The 18,573-nt window shown below is 38.0% G+C and overlaps 1 protein-coding gene across 1 annotated transcript in view; it reads left to right on the forward strand.

The window, feature by feature from the left end:
- FBXO11 (F-box protein 11) overlaps positions 1–18,573 on the forward strand; it is a 96,222-nt gene that overhangs the window by 76,299 nt on the left and 1,350 nt on the right. The window contains exons 12-22 of the mRNA XM_003354838.5: positions 7,151–7,368; positions 8,515–8,600; positions 9,439–9,533; positions 11,780–11,902; positions 11,987–12,072; positions 12,962–13,038; positions 13,133–13,276; positions 16,674–16,784; positions 17,444–17,551; positions 17,864–17,972; positions 18,421–18,519. Coding sequence (XP_003354886.3) covers positions 7,151–7,368; positions 8,515–8,600; positions 9,439–9,533; positions 11,780–11,902; positions 11,987–12,072; positions 12,962–13,038; positions 13,133–13,276; positions 16,674–16,784; positions 17,444–17,551; positions 17,864–17,972; positions 18,421–18,519 — 1,256 coding nt within the window. The remainder of the gene's footprint in view (positions 1–7,150; positions 7,369–8,514; positions 8,601–9,438; positions 9,534–11,779; positions 11,903–11,986; positions 12,073–12,961; positions 13,039–13,132; positions 13,277–16,673; positions 16,785–17,443; positions 17,552–17,863; positions 17,973–18,420; positions 18,520–18,573) is intronic.

The raw sequence follows: 18,573 nt of genomic DNA on the forward strand, positions 1-18,573 counted from the left end.
CTTTTCTAAGGCCGCACATGCAGCATATGGAGGTTCCCAGGCTAGGGGTCTAATCGGAGCTGTAGTCGCCAGCCTACGCCAGAGCCACAGCAACTCAGGATCCAAGCAGTGTTTGCAACCCACACAACAGCTCACAGCAACACCAGCTCCTCAACCCACCAAGCCAGGCCAGGGATCAAACCCGCGACCTCATGGTTCCCAGTCGGATTTGTTAACCTCTGAGCCTCGACAGGAATTCCCTAAGTTATTTCTATGAAAATATTACTGTGGGAGTATTTCCTTCCTCTCCTGTGTTCTAGTCATGACACTGAATCTCAAAAAAAAGGCTGGACTTGATTTTTAGAAAAGTTACTTGGGGAAACTTGCTAAAGGTATAAGGTAACATTTGCTAGCTCTCAGAATCTTATTCTTCATTATCTAGTATCACAGTATTTGGCATGTGTTTGATTATAGTTTGGGGTTATAGAAGTTTATTTCAGTGAAGGTAGCATTTTTTTTTCTCTCTACTTTGCATTCTTGTTTTATTTGGAGAGTTTTAAGAGGAACTCTTGAATGAATGAAGACTTTTCGCTTCAAAAAATTTTTAATAAAAAACTTAAGTCTCACCTTTCATTTTTGTATCAGTGTTAACTTTGTAACTTGATAGAATGATAATTTTCAGGATGATTTTTGTTGTATGTGGCAGAAATTTAGAAAGCTTGTGCTGAAAAGTTAACAAGCTCTTATTTTAAAATATAGAAAATATTCTTCTGGTAGGGAAATAAATCATTTAATAATATGAGGTAAGGAGTTCCCGTTGTGTCTCAGTGGTTACCGAATCTGACTAGGAACCATGGGGTTGTGGATTCGATTGTTGGTCTTGCTCGGTGGGTTAAGGGTCTGGCATTGCCGTGAGCTGTGGTGTAGGTCGCAGACGCGGCTTGGATCTGGCGTTGCTGTGGCTGTGGCGTAGGCTGGCAGCTGCAGCTCCAATTAGACCCCTAGCCTGGGAACCTCCATATGCTGCGGGAGCGGCCCTAGAAAAGGCAAAAAGACCAAAACAAATTAAAAATATAAATAAATAAAATTAAATATGAGGTAGTCCAGTAAAATCTCCATACCTTTGGAGGGTTGTTTTTCTGTTTTGTTTTTTTTAAAAGGGCCACACCTGCGGCATATGGAAGTTTCCAGGCTAGGGGTTGAGTTAAGCTGCAGCTGCTGGCGTGTGCCCACAGCAGCGTGGGATCTGAGCTACGTCTGCAACCTACACTACAGCTCACAGCAACGCTGGATCCTTTAACCCACTGAGCCAGGCCAGGGATCAAACTCATGGATACTAGTCGGATTCCTAACCCACTGTGCTACAACAGGAATTATGTTGGAGTTTTTGTGGTTTGCATCTTAAAAGGCAGAGTACAATTCGGTCTGTCTTTCTGCTTAAAGTTCTGTATTACTTTCAATAAAGGCATTTCCAAATAAAACAGATTTCAATAAAGGCATTTCCAAATAAAACAGATACATTTCATTAAAATTTATTTTAAAGCAAAATACATTAACTGAATCCTTTAATCCATAATAATAGGTAAGTTTTCTTGTGATATCATAAAACTATATGTCATTCACTTGTCCTTTCTGAATGTAATCACAGTTGTAGCAATGTTAAGATGGTTCTGGATTAAAAACATAAGAATTTTTTTTAATTTTTGCTCCTTTTCTTGAAGGTAACCTTAAAACAAAAGATACAGATTACAGTGCCCATCTTTGATGGAACTAGGGGTCATTTTTATCCTCCAATCTAAATTACAGTATGGTAAATAACCATGTGCCTGTGACCATGGCAAGCAGTCTGGATTAGAGTAGGTTATAAAACCTGCTTATGGAGTTCCTGTCATGGCTCAGTGGTTAAAGAACCCAACTAGCATTCATGAGTATGCAGGTTCAAACCCTGGCCTCGCTCAGTGGGTTAAGGATTTGGTGTTTCCATGAGCTGTGGTGTAGGTCACAGACACAGATCCTGTGTTGCTGTGGCCCTGGGGTAGGCCGGTGGCTACAGTGCCAACTTGACTCCTAGGCTGGGAACTTCCATATGCTGTGGGTGCAGTCCTAAAAAGACAAAAAGACCAAAAAAAACCAAAAAACCCCTGCTTTTATATATATATATATATATATATATTTTTTTTTTTTTTTTTTTTTTTTTTTTTTTTTTTGCTTTGTAGGGCTGCACCTGCTGCATATGGAAGTTCCCAGACTAGGGGTTGAATTGGAGATTGGAGTTGCAGCTGCCAGCCTACATCACAGCCATGGCAACACTGGATCCTTAACCCACTGAGCAAGGCCAGGGATCAAACCCACATCCTCACGGATACGCATTCGTTACCATTGTGCCCCAGTGGGAACTCCAATAAATTGGTAAACTTAATGTGAATATGAACATATTAAGAAGTGATTTGAAAGAACTAGTAGCAAGTTCAGGATAGAACTATCACTAGAGATCTAAGCAAAAGAAAAAAACAAGGTAATTACTCACTTCAGGGAAAACTAAAGGTTGTATAGCAAAGAACATATGCTTTATGGCTGAGCTCTAAATAGCACACTAGCCTAACCAAAATTTTGATATAACTACATTGGAAGGATACAATATGTGAATGTATGATGGGGGATCAAATGGTAGGAGAGCAAAATTTCATCTTCCGTAATAGGAAGTCACCAAGTAATAAATACCTAAAACTGCAGACTCAGGATAAAGCAATACAAGTTTTTTTATTTTTTTTATTTTTTTATTTTTATTTTTTATTTTCCCACTGTACAGCAAGGGGGTCAGGTTAATACAAGTTTTATATGGAGGTTGAAGGTCCCACTGTAGCACAGTGGGTTAATGATCCAGCTTGTCTCTGTGGAGGTGCCAGTTCAATCCCCAGCCTGGTTTGAGGATTCAGTGTTGGCTACAGCTGTGGTGTAGGTTGTAGCTCCAGCTCAGATTTAATCCCTGGCCCAGGAACTTCCATATGCCATGGGTGTGGCAGAAAAGGGGGATGGGAAGTGTGGAGGTAAATCAAAATAATTAGCTTAAATAATGACAGTGGGGGCCTCTGGATAAGGGAAAATGAAGAGGGGGGCTTCTGCTTGCCTTAGTAACCTTGTGGATCTAATTGATTCTCTTAACTGTACAAAATTGAAACTTAAAACAGAAAGAGCATCCCTGCATTTGAAAAATGTTTAGTAGATATACTATAGCAAAGTACTTTCAGTACTCTGTGTTAAACTAGTATAGCCAGGATACAACAGTGGCCTGTTACTGGAATCTTCATGGAAGCCCAGTAAATAGCATACTTTTTCCTGCCATGTTCTGAACAAATTATAAAATCCACGAAGTCCATGAGGAGCCTGAATTATCAACCTCATTAATCTTAAAGGGTAAATTGGAGGTTACAGCTTGGAATGAGAACCAAATGGGTCTGTTTAACCAAACACCAAAATTAAATAAGCTTATCTACTTAGTCACAGGCACTCTTCATGGAGTAGTAACAGAAGGCATGCTCCCTTGATGGGAGCTCATTTCCATGAGGAAAGGGGTGACACTGAATTGAGCATACTCAGTTTATTTTTTCATAAGTTTACCATTCAGATATGTCATTCAATTCTTGGCAGAGAGAAACTAACTGAGCTCTCTTCTCGATGATGAAACCATCAGAATTGTTCCAATCTGACACTTTTAGTCTAGCCTCTTTTAGAAGTTGTTTCTGTTTCCTTGATGCTTCGTTTTGCCATAATAGACTCTGAATACACCTGGTGTATATAAAAAAATCAAAGACGGAAAAACATTTTTATATTTTAAGAAGCTATTTTTTATGCAATCCCCCAATTTTTTAAAGGAATAAGATTATAATCCATATGTTAATAGGTAAGTTATAGGTGATTTGTACTTTACTTGTGGAGAATGAAACCTGGAAACTTTTTTTTTTTTAGGGCAGCACCCACGGCTTATAGAAGTTCCCAGACTAGGGGTCGAATTGGAGCTACAGTTGCAGCCCACAGCCACAGCAGCAACGCAAGATCCAAGCTGCCTCTGCAACCTGCACCACAGCTGACAGCAATGCCAGATCCTTAACCCACTGAGTAAGGCCAGGGATCAAACCTGCATCCTCATGGATCCTAGTCAGTTTCATTACTGCTGAGCCACAACAGAAACTCCCTGAAAGCTACTTTTAAATATTCTCAGAGATCTCTTTTCTTAAAGAGTTAAATATGTAATGTGTTAGAATACTCAGAATTATATCCTGTTTTAAACCTCTACTAGACTGGGCAAAAAGTTTATCAAGTCCTACTTGAGTGCTTGCCATGTGTAAAGTCTTATATAGATGCTCCAGAAGATAGTATAGTCCTTTCTCTTCAGGAGCTTATGATCAGGTAAAAATAGATATGACAAACGCAGTACAACATAGTACATGGAGGTAGTATAAAAAAAAAATACTTAGTGTGGAGTTCCCACTATGGTGCAACGGGACTGGTGGTGTCTTGGGAGCACTGGGATGCAGGTTAGATCCCCAGCCAAGCACAGTGGGTTAAGGATCCTGTGTTGCCACAGCTGCAGTTTAGGTAACAACTATAGCTCAGATCTGATCCCTGGCCTGGGAATGCCAGTGCTGCAGGGTGGCCAAAAAAGAAAATACTTAGTGCTGAAGGGGATTCAGAAAGAGGAGAACACATTCATTTTGGCGGGGGGCAGCAAATCTGTGCCAGGAATCAAATCTGTGTCACAGCAGCTACCCAAGCTGCTGCAGTGACAATGCTGAATCCTCAACCCACTTCTCCACGAGGGAAATCCCAACACTCAGTTTTTGAAGGGAGATAGGCAAGGAGGAGGAAATGGCTTTTAGAGATCTCATCGAAATTTCTCAATTTTTGGAATACTGCTCAGCTATAAAAAAGAAAATTATGCCGTTTGCAGCAACATGGATGGAACTAGAGAGACTCGTAGTAAGTGAAGTAAGTCAGAAAGAGAAAGACAAATACCATATGGCATCACTTATATCTGGAATCTAATATATGGCACAAATGAACCTTTCCACAGAAAAGAAAATCATGGACATGGAGAACAGATTTATGGTTGCCGAGGGATAGAGGGAGTGGGATGGACTGGGGATTTGGGGTTAATAGATGCAAACTATTGCCTTTGGAATGGATAAGCAGTGAGATCCTGGGGTAGAGCACTGGGAACTATCTAGTCACTTATGATGGAGCATGATAGAGAAAAAAATGTATACGTGTATGTGTGACTGGGTCACCTCGTACAGTAGAAAATTGGCGCAACACTGTAAACCAGCTATAATGGAAAAAATAAAAATCATTATTAAGAAGAATAAATTTCTCATTTTTCCGTCTAATATTCAGTCTGAGTCTTAGAACTTAGAATATCAGTATTACAGTAGCTTTTATCCTCATTTAAAAGTAAATATATCCATTATAGAAAATTTAAGAAATTTAAAAACGTGTAAAGGATACAGTAAGCATCCATAACACCTTAATTAATCATACCCTTATATTCTTTTTTTTTTGTCTTTTGTTGTTGCTATTTCTTGGGCCGCTCCCGCGGCATATGGAGGTTCCCAGGGGTTGAATCAGAGCTGCAGCCACCGGCCTATACCAGAGCCACAGCAACGCGGGATCCGAGCCACGTCTGCAACCTACACCACAGCTCACGGCAACGCCGGATCGTTAACCCACTGAGCAAGGGCGGGGACCGAACCCGCAACCTCATGGTTCCTAGTCGGATTCGTTAACCACTGCGCCACGACGGGAACTCCATACCCTTATATTCTTATTTCATCAAAGTTAGTTTTTCTTCAAATGAAACTGAGATCATCCAGTATACTATATTGAAGTGTACTGTCTTGAAATATATACTGTTTTCATTTAACATGATAGCATGTGTAACATGAGCATAAGCCTTCAACAACATTTTATTTAGCCAGTTTCCTATTATTGGGCTAAAGTAAACTTATTTTGTATGTCTTTTTCTGTAGTCTTTATCTCAAGTCAGTTTTTTTTGTTGTTGCTTTTTAGGGCTGCACCTTTGGTGTATGGAGGTTCCCAGGCTAGGGCTAGAATCTGAGCTACAGTTGCCAGCCACAGCCACAGCAACACCAGATCCGAGCCGCATCTGCAGTCTACACCACAGCAATTGCCAGATCCTTAACCACTGAGGGAGGCCAGCAATTGAACCCACAACTCGTGGTCACTAGTCGGATTTTTTTCCGCTGCACCATGACAGGAACTACCAAGTAAACTTTTTAGAAGTTATTTCTTCGGAAATTTTTAAAGCTGTGTGTGTTTATTTTCTTTTTTTTTGTTTGTTTGTTTTGTTTGTTTGTTTATTTTCTTTAGTACCTAAATAAACTTTTTTTTTGAAAGATATATACTTGGTAATTGTATTTATATTTGCGTTTATTGAGTAAATCTTTCCCTATTCTTTCTTGGCTTTTTTTTTTTTTTCTTTTTCTTTTTTTTTTTTTTAGATAATGCCTGCATCTGAAGCATATGAAAGTTCCCAGACCAGGGACCTACAGCACAGCTGTAGCAACACTGGATCCTTTAACCTACTGCACTGGGCCTGGCAGCAAACCCATGCCTCCACGGTGACTCAAGGTTCTGCAGTCAGATTCTTAACCCACCGCACTGTGGGGGGAACTCCTCTTTTCTAGCTTTAGATTTGTAGTTCTCTGTTTTACTAAAATATTTAATATTTATCATTTAAAAATTAATGTAGAAAAAAATAAAAAATAAAAATTAATATAGAAGTTCCCACTGTGGCACAGTGGGATCAGTGCTGTCTCTGGAGCACTAGGACACAGGTTCAATCTCCAGCCTGGCACAGTGGGTTAAGGATCCAGTGTTGGTGCAGCTACTGGTGTTGGTAACAACTGTGTGCAATGTTGGTGCTGGTCACAACTGTCACTCAGATCTGATTCCTGGCCAGAGAGTTCCTTATGCTACAGGGTGGCCAAAAAAGAAAAAAAATTTAAAAACTTAATGTATATCTGTTTGTTTCATGCTTAATTAGCGCTTGAATGTTTCTGATACTTAATTTGAGGTATACATTAAAAAGATTTTTTAATGTCATTTCTTTTTGGAAAGTAGCCTAACCTACAGGTTTAATTTCTATATTTTCTAGGGTTACTTTGAAAGTTGCAACATACACAGAAACAGGATAGCAGGCTTTGAAGTAAAAGCCTATGCTAACCCTACAGTGGTTCGATGTGAAATTCATCATGGTCAGACTGGAGGAATATATGTTCATGAAAAAGGAAGAGGACAATTCATAGAGAATAAAATCTATGCAAACAACTTTGCAGGTGTATGGATTACCTCAAATAGTGACCCAACAATAAGGTATTTATATATAAATATAGATGGAAACTGCTTTTTCAACTTTGTGTTTTGAATTATTAGAGTAGTTAAAATAGCTTTAATTCTTATTGTTTTTCCAAGACACCTGACTACTGTAAAATAGATTTTTATTAGTGATCTAAGCCATGCAAGATACTTTTTATGAATAATTGCAAATGCCATGATTTTATTTTAAATTCATCAAACTGTACTGTAAATGAGTAAATAGAGCTGTGATCTTCCTTTGGAATCTGAATGTTGTCTTCTTTTTTTTTTTTCTCCTGAGAGTCAGCAGATAGAATAACTCAGGAAATTATCTCACAGATACTTGGACAGAGAGACCAAGAATAACAAAAAGTCAAAACTTCAAGCTGTCACTTTTTTTTAATAGTTTTCATCAGTCCCTCTGGCCACAGTAAGGAAGCAAACAGATCCAGACTTGAAGGCACTGGTTAAGAATGTAGAGCAGAGCTGCTCTAATTTAATCAAAAACCATGAATATTTTTGCCAGAGTTTTTTTCCACTGGCTTTATAAAGATCGATTACGTGATTTCCATTTTATTAATACTCAGCAAATGTTTATAGATCAGCTAAAAAAAATCTTTTAAATGTATTAGGTTTTTTGTTTTTTTTTTTCTCTCTCTTTTTTTGTTCTTCAGGGCCACACTCATGGCATATGGAGGTTCCCAGGCTAGGGGTCAAATCGGAGCTACAGCTGCCAGCCTACACCACAGCCACAGCAACGTATGATCCGAGCCTAGTCGTGACCTACACCACAGCTCACTGTAACGCCAGATCCTTAACCCACTGAGTGAGACCAGGGATCAAACCCGCAACCTCATGGTTCCTAGTCGGATTCATTTCTGCTGTGCCACAACAGGAACTCCTAAATATATCCATTTTTTTGAGGGGGATATTTAAGCATGCTATTTTGTCTCAAATACTAGGTGACTTTTCCAAAGTTTTTGGGTCTTAGAACTAGAAAACAAATCATCTAGTTCCTCATTTCATTGTTTAGGAAACTGAGACTCAAAGAAGTTAAATAATTTTCTAAGGTCACATGAACATGAGTGGCCTTAGAATTAATTGTATAAAACAAGCTAGCTTTTCTGAATAGATGCTTTTTGGTTTTTTCCCACATAATTATAGGGGGAATTCTATATTTAATGGAAATCAGGGGGGAGTTTACATCTTTGGTGATGGACGAGGCCTTATTGAAGGAAATGACATTTATGGTAAGCATGTGGTTTTGTTCTATAAAATTTTAGAGCTTAGCCTGTTTTCCTGACATTAGCAAGTAGACCACTTGGAAACTATCTGAGGAGAACTGATCCAGTTTCTTTAAATTCTCAATAAAGATTATTCTATGACATTTATTCACTTAACAAGCATTTACTGAAGACCTACTATGTACTAGGCACTATTTTACATACCAGGGATGAAAATAAAACTAAAACCCTAGTCTTACAATGAATCTACAGTTCCCTTAGATTCACTCCATTGTTTAACAATTAAGAAGTTATTTCTGTGGTAGTTTGATATATTTTGGTACTAGTTAGAAAGGAAAAATATTTATTAAAATTTTCGTGGTACTCAGCAGACATTTATTAGTTATCTATGTACTAGACATATGTTCCTGGACTTCCTCTTTTGCTAACACTTACCTGGATAATGCTTACATAAAGCTTACTTAGTGCTAGACACTTTTCTGAGCACCTTACCCAAAGTCATATAATATTTACATCATCTCCGTGAAATAGATGCTATTAAATATCGCTATTTACTAAGCAGGAAGCAAAGGTACTCAGAGGTTAAGTAACTTACTCACACAATCAGTCAAATTTCTGGGTTTTAAAACTTAACAGCGCAGCTCCAGAGCTGTTCTTAACCACTATACTTACATTGCCCATGGTCCTTCTGTATCTTTTTACACTTCTGGTTTCCTTAGTTTTGTCTTATAATGTTAGTGGACCATAAGTATCTCTCTGACTATGACATTTTTAACAAAATTTTGCTCTTACTGTGTTGCATTAGGTTGCATACGTTGATATTGTTAATTTTATTTTTAAATAGGCAATGCATTAGCGGGAATTCAGATTAGGACAAACAGTTGTCCCATTGTTCGACATAACAAAATTCATGATGGCCAGCATGGTGGAATTTATGTGGTAAGTTAAGGAATACAGTTCTAGAATCTCCTGCTTCAAAAATTCAGGGAAAGGAGTTCCTGCTGTGGTACATTGGGCTAAGAATCGGCCTGCAGTGGCTTGGGTCACTGTGGATGCTGAAGGTTTGATCCCAGCCCAGCACACTAGGTTAAAAGGGTTCAGGGTTGTTGCGGCTACGGATAGGTCACAGCTGTGGCGTGGATTCAGTCCCTGGCCCAGGAACTTCCATATGCTACAGGTGCAGCCATTAACAAAAAATTAAAGTAAAAAATTTTTAAGACTTGAAAACTCAGAAAAGGGGGAGACTTCAGAATTATGTCTACCTTTAGGTAGGCCATATTCAACTATTCCTATTCAAAGTATGATTTTGTGACTACCTTTAATATTTAGGCTATAAATAAGACTCTTGGAGTTCCCATTGTGGCGCAGTGGTTAACGAATCTGACTAGGAACCATGAGGTTGCGGGTTCGATCCCTGGCCTTGCTCAGTGGGTTAAGGATCTAGCGTTGCCGTGAGCTGTGGTGTAGGTCGCAGACTCGGCTCAGACCCCGCATTGCTGTGGCTCTGGTATAGGCCGGTGGCTACAGCTCCGATTGGACCCCTAGCCTGGGAACCTCCATATGCCGAGAGAGCGGCCCAAGAAATGGTTAAAAAAAAAAAAAAAGACTCTTATGCTCTGCCAGTCTATGAATGACCTAATTTTTTGTGACTGGTCTGTAAAATTTAGTCAGCTGAATTTAAGCATAGGAGGTAAGTCTTTTTTTTTTTTTTTTTTTTTTTTTTTTTTTTTGCTTTTTAGGGCTGCCTACTGTAGCATATGGAAGTTCTCGGGCTAGGGGTGGAATCAGAGCTACAGCTGCCAGCCTACACCACAGCCACAGCAACACCAGATCTGAGCCGTGTCTGTGACCTACACCACAGCTTACAGCAATACCAGATCCTTATCCTACTGAGAGAGGCCAGGGATGGAACCTACATCCTCATGGATACTAATTGGGCTCGTTACCGATGAGCCACAATGGGAACTTCCGAGATAGGTCTTTTTATTTAAGCTTCTGATTATAATTGGCAGTATAGGCTGATCTCTTAAAATCGACTGGTTGGCATTCTGAGTTATATTTGTTAACACTGGAATTTTGCCATTGTCACTATTGTCTGAGTCTTTGAAATTTTTCGAAAGTATTAAGTAAAATCATATCAGTGAAAGTATTAATAATGCTAGACTTTTGAATACTTTCATCTCCTGAAAAAGCCAAACATTTGAATTTATGTTGAAATATAAAATCTTACAAAATTTAGGAATTCCCACTGAGGCACAGTGGGTTAATGATCCAGCTTATCTCTGGAGGCATTGGTTTGATCACTGGGCCTGGCAGCCTGGCACACTGGCTTAAGGATCTGGCATTGCCACACTATGGCATAGGCCACAAATGCGGCTCAGATTCAGCCTCTCTCCCAGGAATATCCATATGCCACGGGTATGGCCAAAAAAGAAAAAAGAAAAAAAAAAAAAAAGAAGAAACTTTAAAAACCTACCTATGTATTTATCAGTCTTAAGTCTTCTGTCACCATGGTATCTGAAACTGCTTTTCAAGTAAGAACATGTAGGAAATTTTAGAAAGGCCTTTGTGTAATGCCAAGTGTGACTCTGTTTTTTATTAACAGTTTTGGAAATGTTCATATCTTAAACCTGCTAAAAATAAGTTTTAGTAACTTTAGTCTTGTTTTGAAGTGATTTCACCAGCAATGTATTGAAATAACTATTAATTAACTGAGATTTAAAAGTATAAAACCAGGAGTTCCCTTTGTGGCTCAGTGGGTTACGAACCCAGCTAGTATCTATAAGGATGCAGATTTGATCCCTGGCCTTGCTCAGTGGGTTAAGGATCTGGCATTGCCATGAGCTGTGGTGTAGGTCATAGACATGGCTTGGATCTGCTGTGGCTGTGGCTGTGGTGTAGGCCAGCAGCTGCAGCTCCAATTCAACCCCTAGCCTTGGAACTTCCATATGCTACAGGTGCAGCCCTAAAAAGCAAAAAAAAAAAGTTCAAAACCACATAAAGAACAGTATAAAAACTTTGGGAATTTAAACTCAGATAGAGACTGTAAAAAGAATGTTATCATTACCTTCTATTCAGATAAAAAACAAAAATTGAGGGTTTTTTTGGTCATAAAAGAGGACATAGGCTATAAACTGCTTGGTTTATACATGATACATATTGTAATCAGCGTAACTTTTATTTAGCATGAGAAAGGACAAGGTGTAATAGAAGAGAATGAAGTCTATAGTAATACTCTGGCTGGAGTCTGGGTGACAACTGGCAGCACTCCAGTACTGAGAAGAAACAGGATACACAGTGGCAAGCAGGTAAGATTATTTTGGACTCTTGTACGGGAAATATATTGTTGTAAACACTTTTTTTATTTGAAAAAAAATTTTTTTTAATTTTAGGTTGGTGTTTATTTTTATGACAATGGACATGGAGTGCTAGAGGACAATGATATCTATAATCATATGTATTCAGGGGTTCAGATAAGGTAAATGTTTTCACATTTGGCTTTCTTTGGGGAGGAAGTTGTGAGTATGTGGGGAATAAATAGAGGAAATTTCCTGGTTATTTAATGCTCAATCTTTATGCCTCCTTTTGTGTATACATTTCCATTCTATCACACTCCTGGCTTAAACCATCATAATATAACTTTGCTGGAGGTTTGTGGGTTCAGCAGGTTAAGGATCTGGCATTGTCACTGCTGTGGCTTGTATTCGATCCCTGGCCTAGGAACTTCCTCATGCCATGGGTGTGCCCAAAAAAAGAATATAACTTTTCTTAGACTAGCTAAGGACAGTAGCCAATGGCAAATATGCTGTAAGAGCTCATGTCCACTGTTTTGTCATCCACTATGACAATTGTATCAGCTGTCATTGTACTCCATCGTACTTGCAGAGGGGAAGGCTGTATAAAAATACTTCTGAGCTATACCTGGCATGTCATGGGTACGTGTTAAATGGGAGTTTCTGTTTTTATGCTATTTCTGTAAAATTAATACTTTTTACACCCCTCTTTCCCATATTTTAACAGTTCTTGGAACTTTAGAAGTCCCGGTTGTAGTTTAACCCTTTATTTTACATATGAGGAGACTATATAATAATAAAAGTTACCTTATCTAACTCCCTCAATTTAGTTTACATATTAGAATGTTCAACAGTAATAATATAATCTATAGCTAAGTATGTTCTGTAGGAAATAGAAATAAGCAAAATTAAACCAGTTTCATAACTGACAGACTTCTCAGAGCATCCTGAAGGTGATGCTTAATTATATGGTCAGTTCTTACTGTGATTAATACAGATTTTTCTACTGTTACCTAACATGGCATGTAGGAGTAGAACCAATTGAAATGGCATTATTTTCTATTCTGTCCATAGGACTGGAAGTAACCCTAAAATTAGACGCAACAAAATCTGGGGAGGACAGAATGGTGGAATTCTAGTTTATAATTCTGGTATGTTTAATCTTAATTTTTTTTTTTTCTCAGTGCTAATAGTCTTCAGAAATAAACTTTCTAAATAATATAACCTAAATTTTTGCATTTATAGGTCTAGGCTGTATAGAAGACAATGAAATATTTGACAATGCAATGGCTGGAGTCTGGATTAAGACAGATAGTAATCCTACACTAAGAAGAAATAAAATCCATGATGGAAGAGATGGTGGCATCTGTATATTTAATGGGGGTCGAGGTATTGTTGTTAATTTTGCATTAGTAAAAAACCCAGTATTCCGTTATTCTTCCATATCTTTAATGGTCAGTGACATTGCCAATTAATATATTATAAATAAGGGAAGCTCAGTCTTTTTCCTTATTAAGTCTTGAGATGGGGTTTAGGAGATAGTGCATAGAGTTAAAGGAGACACATTTTTACAGAATTTTTCTTTTCCTTTTGTAGCCACCTTGAGTGTGTCACTTAGTAGAGCTTTTTTAAGGTAGCAGAGTTTGTTTATACCCCCTCTCTGGACCTTTTATTATTCAGAAGTGATATGATTATAATAAACTTTAAAGTCAATATAATAAACTTTAAAGTCAAGTAATAAAGTCAACTAGGTGTGAACAGTTGGTCTGTAAATATATTAAATGTCTATAGTAAACAAGTATTGCTTTGTATCTGTTCACAACTGTTTGTTGGAGAATGGAATTAATGAAGCTAATATGTGCTCTGTTTGGTATCCATAAAAATCAAATCACTTTGCACTGAGGCAGAAGCTCAGTCCTTGTCCCTTGCAAGTGCATATTGTTCATAAAGAGAGACTGGGAAAGACTGGCAAATGCAAATTATCACCATTCCTGAAATAATCAGTAATGCAGCATTATACTTAACCTTGTATAGAGGGTTAGCAAGTTATTACTCTAACATATAAAGATTTAATCCACAAAATTTTATGAATACCACCAAGCAATGATGATTCTATTAAACTAGGTTCTCAGGGAACTTATAATACAGTAACTCATAAGTGACATATCTCCGATAGGGTTCTTTGTAAGATGTAACCCTATTTTATGTGTTGATAAGGAAACAATACAGAATGGTTGATTTTATTTGTAAGGTGTTGTGAAAGATTCAGGAGTAAAATCACTGAAGCTGTGTCTTGAAAAACGAATATTTACTGGTAAGTTGGGTAGGAAATCGAGAGCCATTCCAGTTGTAAAAAGTAGTTATTTTGCTCTTTCATTTGTTCTTTACATACTTATCAATTAAACATCTCTGTACCAAATACCGTGATACAGATGCTAATGATAAAATGGTGAATAAAACAGTACTATATCCAGAAAGTTTAGTCTAATGAGTGGCACATTGTTAAGCAGAAGTGTAAAGGAAACTGAAAGTGGTTTAGTAAGGTAATAAGAGATACTGAAAATTGAAAGGGTGTAGGGCCTGAATCATAAGAAGCTTTGTGTATGCAGTATAATGAAAAAACTTTGTATATATGCAGTACAGTTTGGACTAGATCTTAGCAATAGTGCTTGAGGAGATTATAGTGGACATATGCAAGATTAGGGGCAGGGAGGGAATTGAACAGTCTCTTGTAGGGCCAAAGGAATTTAGAATTCAATACTGTGAACTACTACAGAGCGGTCAAATGTCTGCATAAATTAAAAAAATTTCACGTCTTCAGGAAGCAGAGAAGCACTAGTATGCAACTAATTATAATTCACTGTACATAAATAGGTTTTATAGGAGTAATATTAAATATTTATTCAGTACTGTGTATTTTTACATACATTAACTACTAATAACCATATGTGGTATGTGCTATTATGCCCATTTTAGAAATAAGGAAACCAAGACAGAAGGAAAGTAACTTACCCACACATAGTAAGTGGTAGAGTCAATATTTGAAGGCATAAAGTTTGATTCCTCGGCCCACTTTTAATCACTGTTTTCCTGCCAGAGAGAAAATAATTTGATGTAGGGAAAGGGAACTGAAAACCTCCCAGAGGAAGTGACATTAAGAATACAGTTCCCATCGTGGCACAGTGGAAACGAATCCAACTAGGACCAAGAGGTTGCGGGTTCGATCCCTGGCCTTGCCCAGTGGGTTAAGGATCTGGTGTTGCTGTGAGCTGTAATATAGGTCGCAGATGCGGCTCAGATCAGATCTGGCGTTGCTGTGGCTGTGCTGTAGGCCGGCAGCAACAGCTCTGATTAGACCCCTAGCCTGGGAACCTCCATATGCCACGAGAGAGGCCCAAAAAGACAGAAGACAAAAAGAAAAAGAATACAGGACATTGCAAAAAGAGGAAATAATATAAACCAAAGGCATTAGGAATAAAAATGTATAGCATATTCAGAGCATAGGTAATGTAATAAGACAATGGAGTAGGTTAGAGGAATATTTTGAAAAACTAGTTGGAGTTCCCATCGTGGTGCAGTGGTTAATGAATCTGACTAGGAACCATGAGGTTGCGGGTTCGATCCCTGGCCTTGCTCAGTGGGTTAAGGATCCAGTGTTGCTGTGAGATGTGGTGTAGGTCGCAGACGAGGCTCGGATCCTGCGTTGCTGTGGCTTTGGCGTAGGCCAGTGGCTACACTCCGATTAGACCCCTGGCCTGGGAACCTCCATATGCCACAGGAGCGGCCCTAGAAAAGGAAAAAAGACAAAAAAAAAGAAAGAAAGAAAGAAAAAGAAAAATTAGTTCTCTTGTGGGGCTGTGGGCTAAGGATCTGGTGGTGTCCCTGCAGCTGGGGTCACTGATGTCGTGCAGGTTCGATTCCTGCCTGGGGGTCTTTCACACTCTACACGTGTGGCTAAAGACAAACAAAAACCTGTAAATAGCTAGCAAGTTTGGTTTTTTTTGTTTTTGTTTTTGTCTTTTGTCTTTTTGCCTTTTCTAGGGCCGCTCCCACAGCATATGGAGGTTCCCAGGCCAGGGGTCTAATCGGAGCTATAGCCACCGGCCTACACCAAAGCCACAGCAACTCAGGATCCGAGCTGCGTCTGTGACCTACACCACAGCTCACAGTAACGCTGGATCCTTAACCCACTGAGCAAGGCCAGGGATCGAACCCAAAACCTCATGGTTCCTAGTCAGATTCGTTAACCACTGCGCCAGGACGGGAATTCTGCAAGTTAATTTTAAACTTTGTTATAAAAGTAGATTTTTATACAGATAAAGGGACATGATTAGAATTGTAGAAAACTGGGGGAAATACAACAGAACAGAGACTGGAAAGAGACTGGAAATTGCTGATAGTGGCCAGAAATAATCAGGGCTTGAACTGAAACATGGAGAGTGCAAAGGTTCTAAAAATATTTCAAAGAATTTAATTTTAATTCAGCATTGTTCAGTGAGAATCAGCTTTGTGCCAGGGCTCTGGGATGCAGTGGTGATAAGCTAGACATAGTCCATGCTACCACAGAACTTTGGGTTTATTGGTTAGCATGGCTACCTGCCAGTTTTAGCAAGTTTTGGTTAAATTCTCCTTTAAGGTGTCTGTGAATAAACTTTCTTCTCATTTGGAAAGTTAATGCTGTGAATTTTGCAATACAGGTAAACTAAAAGAAAAACTTAAATACCAAAAAGCTTAGTAAAATTTGCTGTATGCAGTAGCCTTAATCTGGGGAAATATTTTATTGTAGGTCTCCTTGAAGAAAATGATATTTTCAGGAATGCTCAAGCAGGTGTTCTCATCAGCACTAACAGTCATCCAGTCTTGAGGAAAAACAGAATATTTGATGGATTTGCTGCAGGTTTGTATTTTCGTTACCTATAGCTTGTTTTCTGTACATTAAATTATTTGATTCTTGGTATAATATTTTTTTTGCTTAAGGTGTACAAAGTGTGCTGCAGAAGAAGTTGGCTGAATGCCTGTTAACAGTCACTTATGAGAGCACCTTCTTCCAGTCTAAGCCAAACATAATTACTGCTGAGCTGCAAGAGTAATATTTATGAATCATTGAGTAAATACAGTGCAGGCTAAATACATGCTAGTACTACCATTAGGAATAAATTCAAATAAATGTAAGCCTTCTGGCCTCACACACACAGAGAGAAATTTATTTTTTTTTTAAAGATCTTGGTAAGTTAACGCCAAGTTTTTCAGCTTTTCCCAGTGAAGACAATGATTACTTTTATTAATTTTGTATAACCTATCTAGCTCCTACCAAACATTTATGGGCCCTGTCTTCTTAGTTTGCAAAGGAATTTATTTTAAATGACATTATTAAGTGACAAACAATCTATACCATTTCTTCCTTTAGCAAGGATAGTGGATTATCAGTAGTGGAAAATGAATGTTATTATAAATGATTCAAATAAGTATTTGCATTTTATTCTTCAGATGTTGAGAGCAAATGTACTTTTTGTATAAGAGAACAAGTTTACTACATTTGCTATATTTTTGCCCCAGGTATTGAAATTACAAATCATGCAACTGCAACACTAGAAGGCAATCAGATTTTTAACAACCGTTTCGGAGGCTTGTTTTTAGCATCAGGTGTTAATGTGACAATGAAAGGTATGTTGGAGTCTTTTCTGCCTTTAAATGCACTCAATATGCCATGAAAAGATAATCAGAAGGCATTGTTATTCATTAACAATGCTTTCTGTTACTCTACAGTAGTTAACAACTAAAGAACTATTTTCAAAGAATATCAAATTGTTCTAAATATTTGGAATCTTACACCAGGAAAACTCATTTATTTCTAAGCCAATTTTTTTACTTCATTGGTTATCCTCTTTTAAAGCTTAGAAATCTTCTAATTAGAATAATCTTATATTTATCTTGTCTCTATACTCTAGAATTTTACTTATTTTTCTTTTATTACAGATAACAAAATAATGAACAATCAAGATGCCATAGAAAAGGCTGTTAGTAGAGGCCAGTGTTTATATAAAATATCAAGTTATACCAGCTACCCCATGCATGATTTCTACAGGTATAATTTCTAAATTATTTGAGTCTTGAAAAGGGGGAAGATAGCGATTTTCTTTTTTAAACTGACAGAACCTCACATCTTTAGACTTCCTTTCAGTGTATGAGCTAAGCAATAAACAGGGTTTTTTTGCTAGTGGAAAGAGACTAATTGTCCACGTTGAGTTCTGTGATTGACATCTACCTTGGGGATTCTGTTTGGGACCTAAAGTATGGAAAAATGTAATTTTTATATTGCTTTCCTAAGAAAAAGTAAAGCTGTCATTAAGTATTCCATATATCCCAGTTACTGAGTGGGTTTTGACTCCCCTCTCCCTCTTAATGACTCAGTAAAAGACTTGATAGGGGTTTATATGCTTTCTTCAGATAGAAGTCCCTTTACAGAATTAATCTGCAGAAGGGATGCACTGTTACATGTTCAAGGGAAAGTAATGTAAGCTTTTGCTTTTTAGATGTCACACTTGTAACACCACAGATCGAAATGCCATATGTGTGAACTGCATTAAGAAGTGCCATCAGGGACATGATGTAGAATTTATTAGACATGATAGGTATGTATGTAGCACACTTGCTTGCTGTGTTACCATTTATTGTCCTCCCCTCTC

The sequence above is a fragment of the Sus scrofa genome, chromosome 3 (genome assembly GCF_000003025.6).
Source record: "Sus scrofa isolate TJ Tabasco breed Duroc chromosome 3, Sscrofa11.1, whole genome shotgun sequence".
Classification (NCBI taxonomy): Eukaryota; Metazoa; Chordata; class Mammalia; order Artiodactyla; family Suidae; genus Sus; species Sus scrofa.